Consider the following 18,066-nt stretch of genomic DNA (forward strand, 5'->3'; position numbering starts at 1 on the left):
ATGGCTTTTGTTTTGGAACATCCTGCATCAAACTTGAAGCACTTCTGCAAAATTTGCAAGAAAGGTTTTGGATGTGGAAGAGCACTTGGAGGTCACATGAGGGCTCATGGAATAGGCGACGAGAACGGACACATCGACGACGAAGACCCTGCCAGTGATTGGGATGATAAGCTCGGCGGCAACGTTCCCCCTAGCAACAAGCGCATGTACGCTTTGAGAACAAACCCAAATCGGTTCAAGAGCTGCCGTGTTTGCGAGAATTGCGGCAAAGAATTCTTGTCATGGAAATCTTTTCTCGAACATGGAAAATGTAGCTCCGAAGACGCCGAGTCCCTCGTGTCATCGCCTGGTTCAGAAGGCGAGAATGATGGCACAGGATCAAGAAGAGGGTGCGGAGCCTGGTCTAAAAGAAAAAGATCATTTAGAGCGAAAGTGGATAATTTCAATTCGAATTGCCCTTCTAGCGAGGAGGAAGACCTCGCAAATTGCTTGATGATGTTATCAAATGCAGGCGTCGACCCTATGGTGGCCGAGCCCGAGGAGTCTTGTGCTTCCGCCAGTAAAGAAGATCAGGAGCGACGAAACCCCATGAATTTTATGGCTCCACTTTCGTTGAAGGTTCCTGTAAATCATCACAACAGCAAGAACAAGGGCGTGGCCAAAGGATTGTTCGAGTGCAAGGCATGCAAGAAAGTGTTCAACTCCCACCAAGCATTAGGTGGTCACAGAGCCAGCCACAAAAAAGTTAAAGGCTGTTTCGCCGCCCGGATTGACCCCCACCACCACCACCTCGATGATAGTCAAGCCGACGACGACGTGATCACTCACGAAGAATTCTTCCCGACACAATCAAACTCAACCCTACAATTCGATCAACTTTCTAATCCGCCATTAATGGCATCCACATCCAAGAGGAAATCAAAGGTGCATGAGTGCTCGATATGTCATCGTATTTTCTCGTCCGGGCAAGCGCTAGGTGGCCATAAGAGGTGCCATTGGATTACATCAAACGCACCCGAAACTTCTACGCTAGCTAAGTTTCAGCAGCTGCAAGATCAGATGGATCAGCAGCAAATAATAAATCCGAAGCCCAAGCTCGATGATGATTCAGACTTGCTTGATCTCAAGCTCGATCTTAACCTTCCTGCACCAGTCGTACTTAATGATCATCACGATCTTAGAGGGTCGCGGAGGGACGTCCAAATAATTAAGCCCCCAGGCCGCCGGATTGGACTTTCTACAGATATTTATTTACAGCCTTGGAAAGGTGCAAAAGATCAAAAGGAAGATAATCACCAGCACCAGCACCAACACCAACACCAAAACCTCCACCACCGTCGAAATGCAGACAATGACAATGACAACATTGATAGCAACAATAATAATATCCATGACATGATCAGTAATGGTTCGATACTACTGCCGAATGTGGATGATGAGGCAGACAGTAAAGTGAAGTTAGCTAAGCTAAGTGAGTTGAAAGACATGAACACGAGTGGGGGTTCCTCACCTTGGTTGCAGGTGGGGATTGGTTCAACTACTGATGTGGCAGCTGACCCATAAGTTTTTGTGAAGCAAAGTCATGACGATCATGCATCCTCTCCAAGTAATTATTCCATTTTCATTTTTTTTTTTCTTCCTTTTCTAATGTGTACGAAGAAACTGTAAGTATAAACTCAAAAGACTCGTAATTACACTGTTTTGTTTTTTCATGTTCATAATATATATTAGTGTTTTTCTTGCTGTAATTTTGGTGGGCCAATGGGACTCAGGTCTGCAAAGCACATACGATTTTTTCTCAATAAAAACATATTTCATGATTCCCGGATTCTCCCCCTGATCTGTAGATGCTAATTAGATGGGGAAAAAAAAAAGGTGAACTGCATGATGTTTTTAGTAGTGACAGTCTACATTGGCCATTAAACTAGCTCTGATTCCTGATTGAACGCTGCTTCATCAGTTAAGATTAGATTATTCTGGTTGGAATTAGTACAGAGTGTAGTCCAAATTACTAGTTGCACATGAGGAGTTGTAAAAGATCGTGTCCCACCATTTTTGCTTGTTTAAATGGATACCAACTCGATCAAGGATGTTTTGGTCTTCGATGCTGTACATTTTCTCTTTTTAATGAGCAAAATGTTAAGAGTGGGTATTCAGATCTGGACGTGATGATATGATCAGAATTGCTTATCAAAAAAAAAAAAAAAAAAAAAGGAATTTTATTGATACAATTTTATCTGATTCGATAGATTTACTTTACAATAAAAGTAATTTTATAATCAGATCACAAATTACATTAAGTCACGTAAATTTATAAGATTATTTTTGTATAATATCTTTACAATTAGACTAATATTTTCCTTATTATTTTCAATCATACTTAGGGATTTAATATATTTCAAATGACTTATTTCATCAATCATTTAAATAACAATCACTTAAAATATGATGCGAAGAAATATGGGGCCCACTACTTAAAACATCAAATCGTGTGGGAGGAGTGAGAGGAGCATTGGACCTATAGTCATTAGTTGGATCCATTTATAATCCATGATACATATATATATATATATATATGCCAAGTGTGTGAAGCTAATTAAGGTAGGTAGCTTAGATATTTTATAAAGTTGCATCCACAATGCATATTTAGCTAAAAATCGTTGACTGACTTAGTTGAGCTGAGCTGTGGTACTGCTGTTAGAGCTGATCATCATGAGCACAGATAGATCAAGGCTTGACACTTGTAATCAGGTGCACTTTTGCTGTCATGCATGTTCTCGTGTTTCTCACACCACCATGCATGCATGATTTGTTTTTACTTGTCGAGGAATTCCCTTGGATTAGGCTTCAATTTAAGAAGATAAATATATATGCTATAGGATTTATTAAATAAAGAATATTGTTAAGAAAATCAGCTTATACAAATAATCATGATAAATAGTACTATTGTAACATCTAATTTTCTATATGTGGATCTATCTTGCAAGTTCTTAAATTGGCATGAATATTTAAGATTTGTTAATTACCAACTCAGATCGAGTCGGAAGGTAGGCCAACTCAACCATGTTATTTGATCAAATATTAATTTATTGGCTAGTACTCTTGGCCGACATTAATTATGACTTTGACAAGTTCACGATGGACTAACTCTATTGAAAAAAAAAAAGTGTCTATGTTGTGAAATTATTACTTATTTTAAAAGTTTAAATTAACAAAAATAGTTAAATTTAATTATTTATATTATATTCTTAATAATATTCTCCTTTACATGTGGGTTAATCTCCTTCTAAATGAGTAAGCTCGATCAACACGTGAAATATTTAATAAGATGAGATAGAATATTGTAGAGTTAGGATTCAAATTCAAGAAAAACTTCTACTTGCATATTATGTAAAATCACCAGCTGTCACTTGTCTTAAAAGTTTAAACTGATAAAAATAATTAAATTTATTTATTTATAGTATATTATTAATAATGATGAAATTAGGATATTCGATATCTCAATTAGAGAAATTGTAATTTGGACTATGGAAGTTGTTTGCTTGATTATTTGAAAGGTCTACACTTTTAATTTCCATGGAGGAGAACATGGAAGTTATTGGTTATCCATTACGTACACAGGCAGATCTACTAGCCATCTAAGGACTCAATTTCAAGTGTGATAAGAATATATACGGGTCTCTTAAACAATAGTATTATATGGCTAACCAAATTACGTACTCATCGTGATAAACCATACGACTTTATTTGATCCCCACCGCGTAATCCCTTTGAAAAAGTTGTTAAATCTTAGATTCATATAAAAAATTATTTTTTTTATAATAATAGATCCAATTTTTTTTAAAAAAAAATAGACAGAACTTACAGATTATAGAACTGTATATATATATATATGTGTGTGTATATATATATATATATATATATATATATATATATAGCATTACTCATTTAGAGATATTAAATTTAAAACTACGTATTGTTTGCCAAAAGGTGATCTTATCTATGGTTCGCATGCATTTTTAGTTGCAAGCAAGACATCTCCCCTCGGCAATAATGTAGGCAATAGATTACAAAGATTTGCATAAAATATCATATCTGGTCACAATAATAACCCGACACATATGTTGCTGACTTCATTAGTTCGATTACACAAAACATAAGTACTTAGGTTTGACTTTGCTAGCATATATACACACTAATTTTATCGAAGACCTAACATTAATTAACCAACCTTCTACCACCGGCTAAACTCGAAAGCTTTATAACCACCAATCCCACAAAAAAAAAAAAAATATCAACCAACCACTTAAAATTGTCTGTGATGCACCATACGATATCGATATTGGATCCTCTATATATGATAATTTAACCTTAATTATTTCTTTGGCTTTTAACCATTTGGGATAGAGGGATAGAAAAAGGATCGTGCTACACCCACCGAGAGCGTACCACGATAAAATAGAAAACTCACCAAAAAGGCTATAATTGGTCTCTCTTTTTTTTTTTCATACATTTTTTATACTTTTAAATATTTACAAAAAAAATCATAACATCGTTAAAAAATACTTTCTTAATCATTAAATTAAAAAAATAATAATAAATTTAATGTCTTGGGAGACTATCTCGATGACACAAGCATTTTTCATAGACCAATTAGAGAGAGGTCAAAATATTGTAGGTGCCTCTTAAATAAAAAGGATAATTAATCCGCTCGTCTTACTTATTATCAAGTGAAATATTAAATATGTTGAAATATAAACTTAGAATTAAAATTCAAAATCTCTGTCTAATATCAGGTTTATAAATTATCATATTCTTATAAAGTTTAAATTAATAAAAATAAATAAATTTAATTATTAAAATTATATCTAGCTCATCAACACTTTCGTTTTCAAGAACATACAAAGTGGAAATTATATATAAAAAATAAAAATCATTTTATCTTCAAGTAGAATTTTTGCATTGAGAATTGCCTGCCATTATATATATATATATATATATATATAAATATATTTATATAGATGGGTTTAAGAGATTAATGCGAGTTGTCAACTTCACTCTTAAAGTAGACAATATGGTGAGGAAATTGGACGTCTCTATTTAGGAAATCCATGAACTGAACAAAATGTCATGCGCCTAAAAGTAAAAGCAGATGGATCAGTACTACTGTTGACATGCACTAACCAGACATTAGTGAACATATATTATATATATATATAATAACGTGGGGATGCTAATTTGATTTCTTGACTGTACTAGTTCAGTTCGGTTTAGATTAATTACATTTTTTCTAATAATTAAATACAAAACTCTCGAATCATTAAATTCATCTCAATTAAAAAAAATTTTACACATGAGACCCACAACTTATTTCAACTCAACACCTATTTTCATGCGGGATCTACAACCTTTATCAACTTCCTATAAATACATCTAAACTCATCTTAACGTCTAAAAATATCTAAACTTATTTTACATGGACTTCACTAAACTCATTTTATTATCTCAACTCATTACTATTAATAGACAACTTAACTTAGTTCAACTCGACTCAACTTACAAATGCAGGCTAATTGTTTGTTTTAACCACATTTTGCGTTGTGTTCTTTTTCATCGTAACAGGATTCGAATAGTCTGTACGTGATGCTGGGCTGGGCTGCATGGCTACTTAGGTCAAGGCCCTTATCCCAATACTAATAATTGGGCCTTAACCGATCGATTTTATTTCTGATGTATATTACATTAGATAAGATAGCTATAAAAATTAAAAGGCTACGAACAGCTTGGACAATTTTCCAAGTTCTAACTCATAGGAAAAACCCTAGCTATCCCCCAGACTCAGGCTGTACTCCAACTTTCTTCACAATCAAGATTCAATTAATAGACTACGAATTTCTATATTGTTTTAGTAGAGTTCTAGCAACTGTTGTGGATGTGGATAAGTAGCGGCCATGAATATTCTTGTGTAGACGGACGACTTTTCAAGAGTAAAATCACAATTCATCTTGAAAGTTTAAACTAATAGAAAGAAATAGATTTAATTATTTGCTTAATACTCATCTTCACGTGTAGATTAGACTCTAGTATAAAGTGAGAATTCGAACTTAAAATTTATGATTTGATATCATGTGAAATCAATATCACTTATTTCAAAAGCTTAAACTAATAAAAATATATGGATTTAATTATTTGTATTATATATTTAACATCATGCACCAAAGCTTCATAAAAGATTACCAAATTCTGAGAATCCAAACAGAATTTAGAATCAATGCCACGAGGTTTGAATTGAATGAAAATAGCTAAAATCAATAATAAAAGATTTTTTTTTCTGTTTTTTTTTTTATTGGCATCTAAATGACATCTGATTCTCATCCTTTCATTTTGAAGTCTTTGCAGGTTTCAAATGCGACTTTCAATATATATGGGTCTCTATTGCTTTTACTTGAAAAGACACTCATTGCAAGGGTTTTAATATATATTATAGAACTGTCATTGACGCGACTGATCAGATTCCAGTCTTTAATTTGACCCTTATAAGGTCTATTTCTGAAACTTATTATGGAATATGTATACATCTATTTGTTTTGAATAGAAAAAAGAATACATATATATATATATATATAGTACTCTTCCTTGCCTGCGAAATGTTAATTGCAATATGTCTTGGTATCTATTGATTAAAGAACCATTTAAGCATTGTAGAGGTACCTTCTTAATTGGCTCAACAACTCCGGATGGGGTAGCCAACACTTTCTAGAATATTATCATTTTAAAATATATACCATCGATAAAAGTAGCTGTATTTCTCATCGCATTATGCTGTTATGACACTAATCATCTCTTTATCAATATGATATAATGGAAGTAGAATAAGAGTGTAGTATATAAATATATATATATATATATATAATACTTTTCTATATTTTTATAATTTATAATTTCTTTTTGTACGTCTTGCGTATAAAATGGTGCGCCATAAAGCCGAACGATCATAAAAAAAACGTCAAGCTAAGAATCAAGTGAACAATACATGATATCGTTCAATCTTGTAACTATATGAAGCAAAATAATTAATCCCATAAACTCCAAATTAAAAGTCGACCTCGGGATATCATATGGTGATATTGAACTTTACCTGTATCATGTCAATGGTACATACGCGTATACTCCATAAGCAAGAAGACATGATCATTACAAAGACCTTCAAAAAGTTTGAATAATTGATTAATTAATTAGTGGCTAGGCAGTCATTATTAATTGTGAGCGCTGTTCTCCAATATGAATATTGCATGCTGCTTGAATGATATTCCATGACCAAGATGATGAACAACGTCTCTTCCACGCTCATTGTGGAATAAAAGTTGAGAGTGTAGTAGTAATTAGGGGTGAGCAGCGGGGCGGGATAGGGGTGACCCCCGCCCCGCCCCGTTTATATATATATAAAATTATATATATATAAGTATATATATAAAAATAACCCAAGCATCGTTTCATGCCTTGGTTTTTTTTTTTTTTAAATATACAAATAACGAAACGATGCCGTTTCGTCAATGAAAAAACGACATCGTTTCATTTTTTGTTTAGATCCCCCCTAGATTACCCTACCCAGATTCTCTCTCTCTCTCTCTCTCTCTCTCTCTCTCTCTCTCTCTCTCTCTCTCTCTCGCTTGCATTCTTCAATCTACATCTCCGTTTGTCACCGTCGCCGTAGCCTTCTGTGACTCTGTCGTAAAAGGTAAGAAATTCTAAATCTATTTTAATTTTTTGTGATATTTATTTTATGGAATAGAGATTGGAAGAAAGATGGGGTGTAATCGGATATGGAGGATGAGATTTTGTGAATTGTGTGCTGTGGAGACTTGATTGTGTATGTGGTTTGAATGATTGATGAACAATGTGTATTGTATAGTCATGTGTGAATCTATCCGTGACTGATGACTCTGTGGTTTATTTTTTCATTTTTTTCGAAATACCATAAAATAGTTTAGGAACCCCTAAATCAATTTATGGTTTCCTAAGTAATCATTGTGAAGATGATTGTCATTGTGAGAGATTTCGAATATTTGGTTTTGAGAGTTGTTTTTATTGTTTGTTAGGTTTTGATTTTCTGCTTTCTTGATAGTTTCAGTACATAGAATTCCAAAGTACGAGCAAAAGGTTGTTGTGACTAGGGGTGCTACACTTGTGACCACAACTCTATGGTTGTCTTTTTAAAGAGGTGTCACTGAGCTGTGTTTAACTTAAAATGTGATAAATAATGTTTTAGTAAAATCTCTAGTCAAGTGGGGGTCTTTATCATAACATCATGATTTAGAGATATGTTCATGTTTCTAAGTTTAATTGCTTGATTTCATATCCTTTGCTAGTAGAAATTTCTCAATACATTTTTTTTTACTTGTAAAAAGAAATTTCTAAATCAAAACATGTGGTGTTTGTTACATCGTAAAAGATAGTTGCTAGACCGGAAAGCAGTAGTGAATTGACATCTTTAAGTATTTAAATGAAAATTTTATATACTTTATAAATGAAAAATATTATTATCAATTTATTAGAATTTATTTCTCTAATGATTGTTTATTTTTTAAATACATTCTATTTTTATTTTGATAATGTCCAATAGCGTCTAATAATGATATTCATTTTCATCAATTGAACCCAACTAAAGGTGTAAACATTTTTTTTTTTTTTTTTTAATGTTTGATGCTTTTAATTTGGGTATTTCATTTTTTTTAACGTTTGATGTTTGATCTTCCAACTTTCAATATATATGTTAATGTTTGGATGTTAATTGTTTGACATGTTGTTGTACTTATTATAATTTCAGATTTCTTGTTTGCTTGAGTTCAAGGATATGCCAGCAGATTCTAGTGCGAGCTCTCATTTTTATGTTCAGGATACCCCTACTCCTACTTCTATTCCTACCCCTACCCCTACCCCTGGCCCAACACCTACCCCTAGGGCACCTTGCCCTACCCCCAAGCCTAGCAAGAAACCTGCTTCTATAGTTTGAGCTTATTTCACCAAACTAGAAGGTGGTGACCCCAATAACCCTCAAGCCAAGTGTAACAATTGTGAAAAAATCTATGGATGCCACTATAGAAAACATGGTATCTCACAATTAAAGGTGCACTTAGAAGAGCAATGTAAAAAAAGTCCAATATTAATATTATTACAGGAGAATAACCAATCTAGGCTAGAAATTGGACTTCAAAAAATCACGGATGAGACTAGTGGGGGTGCAACTTTGAGGGGGTGTATTAAATATGATCCCGATGAGTGTAGAAAATACCTAACTCGTATAGTCATCATGGATGAGCTACATTTTCAAGTTGTTGATAGGAAAGGGTTGCAAGCGTTTGCTCGCTACTTGGAACCAATGTTTAATATTCATTCTCGCCACACGGTGGCAAAGGATGTAAAAAAATATTTTTGGTCTGAAAAAGAGAAGTTGAGGGGCAATTGGCGGGTCAATTTGTTTGTTTTACCACTGATACTTGGACATGAGTCCAAAATTTTAATTATATGTCTTTAACTGTGTATTTTGTTGATTGTAATTAGACATTGCATAAAAAAATTATAAAATTTTGTCAAATCACCGATCATAAGGGTGAGACAATTGGGAAGGTCTTGGAGGCTGCAATAAAGGAGTAGGGGTTGACCTGAGTTGTTACAGTCACAGTTGATAATGCCTCGTCTAATGATGTAGCATTGGAACATCTGAAAACCTATCTTAAATAGGCAAATAAGACAATCATGGGTGGTGAGTGTCTGCATGTAAGATGTGCGGCACATATTCTGAATCTTATTGTTACTGATGGTTTGAAAGATTTTCATGACTCGATTGCTCAAGTCAGGACTGCTGTGATATGGGTGAGATATTCCCCTTTGAGGTTAGAGAAATTCAAGATTGCTTCGAGGTCTGTTAGCCTAACATCCAAGAAGGGCATTTGTACTGATATACCTACATGATGGAACTCAACATTTTTTATATTGGAGGCGACCCAAGAATATAAGCTGACATTTGCACTATTGGGTGATAAAGGCATCTAATATGTTAAGTACTTTGATAATCACGAGGGATTGGGAAAACTTGTAGATGATGATTGAAAAATTGTATCTATTTTTGTAAAATTTTTTAGGTTTTTTTATGAGGTCACCACGACGATATCTGGAACTTTGTACCCTACATCCCATCAATTCTGTCAGCAAATATGTAGGTAAAAGAAGAATTAGATGACATGGTCGCAGGTGGTCACATTAGGCAGTGGGAGATGGCATTGATTATGAGGTTAAAGTACGACAGGTATTAAGGAGATTTTACTGGGGTTAATATTTTGTTATATGTAGTTGTCGTCCTTGACCCGAGACTTAAGGTGGATGGTATGGTATTTGGATTGAGCCTTGCGTATGAGCAATCATGGGTGGAACTTATTGCAGCAACGGTTCAGGAAACCCTTAGTAGATTATTTGATGAGTTTACCGTCCTACGGGGTGGTATTATTGTTGCACCTACACCTACCCCCCACTGGTTCAAGAAGTCGATAGTGGGAAAAGACGTAGAATGGACTGAGGTGAGAGGTTTGAGCAGACCCCCTTTATCCGGAGTTCTGTAAAGGCTCAGTCAGAGATAGACATATACTTAGTAGCGGAGCTTCTACTATTTTTACGAGACTTCGATATATTAAGTTGGTAGAAGGTGAATGTCGTGAAGTATCCATTCTTAGAGAGATAGCCCACAGTCTTTTGGTCATCCCTGTTAGCACCGTAGTCTCAGAGTCGGCCTTTGGCACCGGATGGCGTGTATTGAATTAATTTCGGAGTTCATTAGCTTCTACTACTGTGGAGACTTTGATTTGCATGCAGAATTGGATCAAGGGAACTCCAATTCATGTTACAGATGTTCTTAAGTATGAGGAGGCCGACGTCGAGGAGGAGGGTGGTGATCAGCTTGGATATAGTATTTATTTTAATTTCATTTTCTAATTTCTTATTAATTTATTTATTTTCATTTAATTAGTATTCATTAAGATCATTTCGAATTTTATTGTTATAGTGATACATGAGACGGCGTCTACGGCTATCTCCGATGCAGTATGACTTTGTATTGGACCCACCATTGTCATGGTTTGCACAATTTGTCCCCCCCTTTTTTTTTTTGCATTTACAATTTTATATCATATTTTAGTATCTAATTATTTTGTTTGTATATTTTTTAGTTTTTATATTCTCAATATACATATGCCGAATCCTAATAACTGATCTATGCTCATCTGCTTCATCTTCATCTCAACCTCCAATTGCCCAATCCCAAATTCCCAATCTCATTTTGGTTAGTATTTTTAATATTTTGTATTTTAATTTTTAAAAATTTTTGTTTCATTTTATAAATTTATAATTCTAATTTGTTTTATTTTTAACTTATTAATATTTCAGGTTTTAAAATTATTAACTTTTATGATCTTAATTTTCAGTCTCACAGCACTCGACACAACTCACCACTCAGTAAACTCACCACCATAGCGTCATCCCAAATTGATCAAATTGAAAAGTTATGAGTTATAATTGTTAATTTACAATTAAGTGTAATGTTTCTACAATAGTTAATAGTACAATTTGTAGTATTTAATATTTATAGAGGAGTTTATAATATTGTAATAGTTTATTAGTTCTCTTAGAGTCTTAATTTGTATAATTGTAAATTATAATTTGTAATAGCTTAGTGCCTTAGTGATGATTATTACTTAATTAGTTAATCGTTGAAATTTAATATATACTTAATAGTTCTATTTATATATATTTTTAATTTTTAAATATACTTATTTATTTTAGTTAAAATCTGGACTCAAAGTAGTCCAAAAATATATTCTGGGTCATTTAAGGTCCAGAAAACTGAGGTGGACAAAAGGTCTAATAGGAAGGACGAACGGATGGGAGCCCACCCCCGCACCCCGGCGAGCGGACGGGATACCCCGCCTCCGCATGGGTGGGGGCTGGGTATGGGGAACAATTTCCCACTCCTGCCCATGCGGGGGTGAGGGAGTGGTGGCTCCGTCCCGTAGGGGCAGGTAGCACCCTTAGTAGTACTTAATTAATGTTGTGGAATTTTACTGGGTCGCACGTATAATATAGAATGTGCAGCCAACCTGAATCATAAAGATTCATGAGGACTTTTACATGGAATGTGAAACGATCCACAAAAATAAAAAAGAGTTCGAAGAGTTCAAGAAAATCAAGGTCATGGGGCCTATATATATATAGAATTAATTTCGTCAAAAAACGCGTACGTACGTATAGCTAGCCGACATGGTTTTCGCCCTCAAGTACTATTGCATTCCTGCATAACCGGCGCTAATTGTATTTGCAAAGCTACGATACCTATCAATCAGAACAAGGATGAAAGAAAATTAAAAAAAAATAAAAATTAAAAAAAGAAGAAGGATGAAGAGATTTTGCAAAGTACTTTAGGGTTTAGATTATACACAAAATAGATAAATAAAGTCGATCGAGGTCATAAATTATATAAATAACATTTAATGCTGTTTGAGAAATCCATACGGATCGATGACAATAGATGTTATATGAGCTTCATTTTATATGTTTATCTGGTTTTACTTTACACTAAATTCTAAAATTTGTACATAGATAAAAATCTTAATCCATTAATATCGCCTGATTAATCAGTCATCGGTTTATAGATGTGCATATGTCCTGATTTCCTTAGTTATCTATTACTCTAAATGGGTATATATTAAAATTGCGTTTTCTAAGTTGAGATGAGATGAGTTGAATTTTTTATGAATAGAAACGAGTTAAAAGGGTAGAGTAAGTTTTATAGGGCCCACTTAAAATGTGTTTGGATGTTAAAATGAGTTTAGATATATTTATAAAAATTTGAAAAAAGTTATAATTCTCGCATGTAAAGAGGTATTGAATTAAAAAAAATTATGGTCTTATGCACGTGTAAAGAGATTTTAAGTTAAAATAAATTTAATAATTTGAGAGTTGAGTGTTTAGATAGTAAATTCAGTTTAAAATTATACTGAATATAGAGTCTATCAACCAAACGGCTACTCTAGTTTTTCTATATACAATCGAAAGAAAAATTATTAATATCAACCTATTGTTAACTGTAGTCGCAATACACCTAATGTGTTGAGTTAAAAAAAAAAAAAAAATTGTAAGGTGTGCGGCCGATGTATAACCGGGCTACAAACGAAAACCCACAGTCGCCGCGCACTAATGTTCGACGTGGTTGGGTCCCACGTTAGATATTAAAAAAAGGAAAAAAGAAGAAGAAAAGCAATACGCGAGAAGAAAGCACCCTCGGTGATTGGGTCTGGTGATATCCCACGAAGAAGAAGAAAATCGTCCCTGGGGTGTTCGCATTTTCGGCCTGGAAGCCAGCTTCTTCTCCGGCCAGCGAAATCGGCTCTTTCTCCTCCCGCATTTTCGTCTCCGAGATTCGACGTGGTGGCAAGGCATGAATTCGCATTGGATATTGCAATAATACACACTCTCACGGTAGTTTTCAATGTTGTTTTGGAATCAGAAATTTTTTCAAATTAAGGGCAGGTTTGGGAGTAGGATACGACACAAAATTTGCATCTCATCATTATATATTTTTTGAATCCTCATACAAAATATAATAAATAATTTAATTTTTTTAAATTTTAATTCAATTTTTTTAAATTCCAACGCAATAATAATACTAAAACATAATATTTTAAACATTAAAATAAAACACAAAATTCTCATCTCACTCTCGAAAGAAAGGTTTCTACAGAGCCAAATCAGCTTTTCTCCTCCCGCATTTTCGTCTCGATTTTGCTTATTTATTAGTGCATAGCGATTGCAGCTATTTTGACTGCGAATAGCTTTTATTTATTTAATGAGTTATGTTATATCCAGTCGTAGAGTACGTAACAGTCGTACAGTTATTTTAAAAAATAATAAAATTTATTATTAAAAAGTTAATTAATTTTTTTATATAAATTTTATATATATTTATTTTTTTCAAAATAATTATGCGGCGCTTACGCATGGACTATAACTATCATTTATCTTATTTATATAATATTGTATCAATTGATATCATTTGATTAATTAGGACTTTATAATCAGTTTTCGTAATTCAATATATATAATTGGTATATGCTTTCTTTGTAATAATTAAGAAGATCAGGAACGATGAAGTTCACAGTGTTTTTTTAATCCTCGTGTATTCCCTTCTTCATGGTAATGAAAGAGAGGGAGTAGTCAAAAAAGAACGAAAACATTCACTTTCAAAAAGATCGCAATCTTTATGGAATACTTTACAGTTTCTTGCATCTCTCCAGTTTATATACAGGAGCTATTGATTTTTGCTTCAAGACCTTCTAAAAGATTTGGTCGGTAGTTAATGCAAGTAAAAGTATTTAAATTTGAGAATTATTATAGACATAAAGATATTACACAAAATAAATTCACGTACTGATGTAGATTCATAGAATCCGTTAGATTTATTTTATAATAAAAATAATTTTATAATCTAACGTACCACATCAATTTGTGAGTTTACTTTTGTATAATCTATTTATGACTAAAATATTTTCGTTTAAATTTACGTTAGAAAGAAAACTCTGTTTTTTGTAATATTTATCGTTCTTATTATAAGGTATACAAGGTTGCACACTTACTTTAAAAAAAAAAAATAGATAAATTTAAAATTTATATAGAAAATAATTTTTTTAGATAAATGTTCAAAACTTACACACTCTATAACTGTATATGGCATTACTCAATTTTCAGAACTTCTTACAATAATTGTCCCTATTTTAATCAATCATGAACGTAGTTGAACTTTATTAACTACACCTAATGTATGGGGCAGGTTTTGCGTTTGATTCTTGGTTTTGGCCAACAAAAAGTCGGTGATAATTATATCTGTGTGTGTATGATGGAACTTCGCAAGGACATACGATAATATGTACAACAAAATACAAATGAATCAAAAATATTTCGGAAGACTTTGGAGTCACTTTCATATACATATATGTATATATGCTTTCATCCCAGTTAAGGGAAATTAATTATGAATGAGGATTGGATATTGATGGGACATGCAAATATCAAGAGAGGCAAAGCAAAAAATAAATAAATAAGTTCTATTTAGATATAGAAATACTCTCAATCCATCTCATCTCATTTTATCATTATAATTTTTTTAAATTTTTATATAAAATATAATAAAAAAATTATATTTTCAAATTTTAAAATAATAATAATATTATAATAATATTTTATTCAATTTATATAAAATTATCTCATCTCGTTTTATCTTATCTAATTATCTAAAATAATTCTAAAATAGAAATATAAAAGAAAATCATTGTTAATTGAAGTTATCTAATATTGTTAAGATGACAAGACATGAGAGAATGATAATCAAAGGAATAGATAGGGGATTTTCTTTTCCTAAAAAAAATGATGTATTTGCTATAAATCTTATTATAAATTTCTTGCAAATTTCAAGCTATTGGTGACACGGCATCAATGAAATAAATATTAGTTGACTCATTTTTTTAATTTAACTTTTAATTGGTGATTCATCGGGTTTGTAAAATCTAAACTTATATAATTCTTGTATTTCTTATAAATAAAAAATAAAAAATCAAATCAAATGGGAAGTAGTACTATCGTTCCATCATTCTCATTTGGGTATACGTATAAATAACGTAGCATAAAGCTCAACCGAATCGATTAAAACAAGTACTATACATCCCACAAACTACATATGTGACACACAATAAATAAATAAATAAAATAAAATCATTTACACCTCAAACTATCATGTAAAAGTAAAACCAAAATGATCTATCAACCACCAAGAAACTTTTGACCTCACCAACATGAACCTCATTAAAAATCAGAAACTCCCAACTTGTCTAGATATATGTCTACATATATTAATATATATATAAATAAATATTTACATCGAGAATGAATTCATTTTTATAGAAATTGATCATTTTCATAGAATATAACTGAGCACAAATAAATATTTTTCTTTTAATATTAACAGTAAGAGTAATAGAATGCATGCATGATGCAGCCAAGAACTTGATATGTATAATAATTTCTTAGAATTCCTTCAACCCCACTAGAACCTGATTTCTTTTCTTTTTTTTTTTTTAATTTTTTTATACAAAAATTTAAATGTCATAAGCTCAAGTGGAAAATGTTTCCTACCTAGGGTAGTTGTAAAGCTTGGATAGGAGGATTTGGGACGCCTACATTTAGGTATCTATTTCCATACGTACTAACCAAACATACAGCATAAAACCAGTATAAGGAAAAAGGAAGAAAGAAAAAAAAAAATTGTACTTGCTTTTTACTTAACTCTATCTATAAAGCCCAACAAAATGCCAACGGCAATGTCGTTTGTACAAGAAGATAGGAACCTTCCCGTTCAACTTTTGAATAGTTAACTTGGTTTCGTACGAGGGATCAAGAATTTTATAGAATTCTTAAGCTATAAGTTCAATTTCAATCATTATTTTCAAACTTAATCATATAGATTTTGTCCAATTCACAAAATTTTTTCCAAAAAAAAGACAAAAAAATATGAACCAAAATAAAGATAAATCAATATTTAATAAAACAAAAACTCTACTAATATGATTGATTACGTTATTTTTTTCAATATAAAATAATTGTTTTGATCAATCGTATCAGTAGCGTATATAAAAAATATATAAAAATAATTGTATGTAACATAATTTATTTTTAAATTCAAGCTTACACGTCAAATACCTATGATTATTATCTGCAAAAAATATTTTCAAAATGTAACATTTCTGTTGACACAAAATATAATTATGTGTAATTTTTTTTTTTTTACTTTTTAATTTCCATTGGACCACCAAGCTATAGAATTAAACTGGAAAAGGAGAGTTCGGGAGCTCTGCTTCTAGGAATAGGACTGGGTCTCCTCTCCTTGCCCCTAACTAAACGGCGTTAACTGATCCAACCCCAAACCCTTATAAAACTCCTTTCTCAAAGGGAGAGATTGGTTTCCCACCCTTCATTCCCATCACCCTTTTCAACCAAAGATCCAAAATTGGAGGAATGTATATCATCCTCAAAAATAAAAAAAAAAAAATAAAAAAAAAAAAATTCTAGATGTGAAAAAAAAAACCGTAAACTAATTATCGTTTTAATTAAGTAAATAAATAAAAAAATATAATTAATTATGTTTTCAAAAATGAGAATTACAACAGATATAAATAGATTACACAAAATTAAATTCACAAATTGATGTAGCTTTATGACATCCATTAGATCTATTTTATCATAAAAGTAACTTTATAAAATAATACACCACATCAAGTCATGTCAATTTGTGAATTTATTTTTATATAATCATTTCGTGGTTAAAGAATAATCTTACTTTCTTGATGACATTTGCTAGCTCCCTCTCTTCCAAGGAAAAGTAACCAATGGGATGGTTGGTTGGTTACCCATTTTAGGGGTTCTCAGACTCCTGCGTGGTTACAACAAAACCAACTTGTCCATATCAAAAAAACAAAAAACAAAATTTTCTCTACTTCCCAAGATGCCCTTCATGAAATTTCATATATTTAGCATTAATAAATATAATATGCTACATTAAATATTTAAGAATGTGAAATAAATTTCCAAATGGAAAACCCACGTATTTCCATGCAATTTTTTCTGTTTATTTTTATCAATTTCAAGGATTTGTGGAGAGGGGATTTTGGGGAAATTGAAAATATGTAAAAAAAAAATGAGGTGGGAAATAAATAATACTAGAAACGGGCAAGGGTTGCATGTTACATGTCGCTCTTTCTCCTCTCATGCATAGGGGCAAATTAATTAATTCAGTTTCTAATTAATTGTTTTTAGCTGTTTTTAATGAGAAAGATTAAGTCCCTAATCAAAAGGAAAAATCCTTTTTTTTTTTTTTTTTAATTTTTAGGAAGTATTACAAATATTAATAATAATAATAATATAATTATTATTTTGGTAGCATTGTATTTATCAATTGGTGGAGGAATGCTTGTC

The 18,066-nt window shown here is 32.1% G+C and overlaps 1 protein-coding gene across 1 annotated transcript; it reads left to right on the forward strand.

Moving 5' to 3' along the window:
* On the forward strand, window positions 1-1,706 carry LOC108987819 (zinc finger protein ZAT9-like). The gene has a single exon (XM_018960847.2). It carries the CDS (start codon window positions 1-3, stop codon window positions 1,561-1,563), a length of 1,563 nt encoding a protein of 520 aa, XP_018816392.1. The 3' UTR covers window positions 1,564-1,706.
* The last annotated feature ends 16,360 nt before the right edge of the window (window positions 1,707-18,066 follow it).

The sequence above is a fragment of the Juglans regia genome, chromosome 5, assembly GCF_001411555.2.
Source record: "Juglans regia cultivar Chandler chromosome 5, Walnut 2.0, whole genome shotgun sequence".
NCBI classification, from domain to species: domain Eukaryota; kingdom Viridiplantae; phylum Streptophyta; class Magnoliopsida; order Fagales; family Juglandaceae; genus Juglans; species Juglans regia.

Coding starts and splice junctions, on each gene's coding strand:
- LOC108987819 (XM_018960847.2), top strand. CDS start 1: ATGGCTTTTGTTTTGGAACATCCTGCATCAAACTTGAAGCACTTCTGC.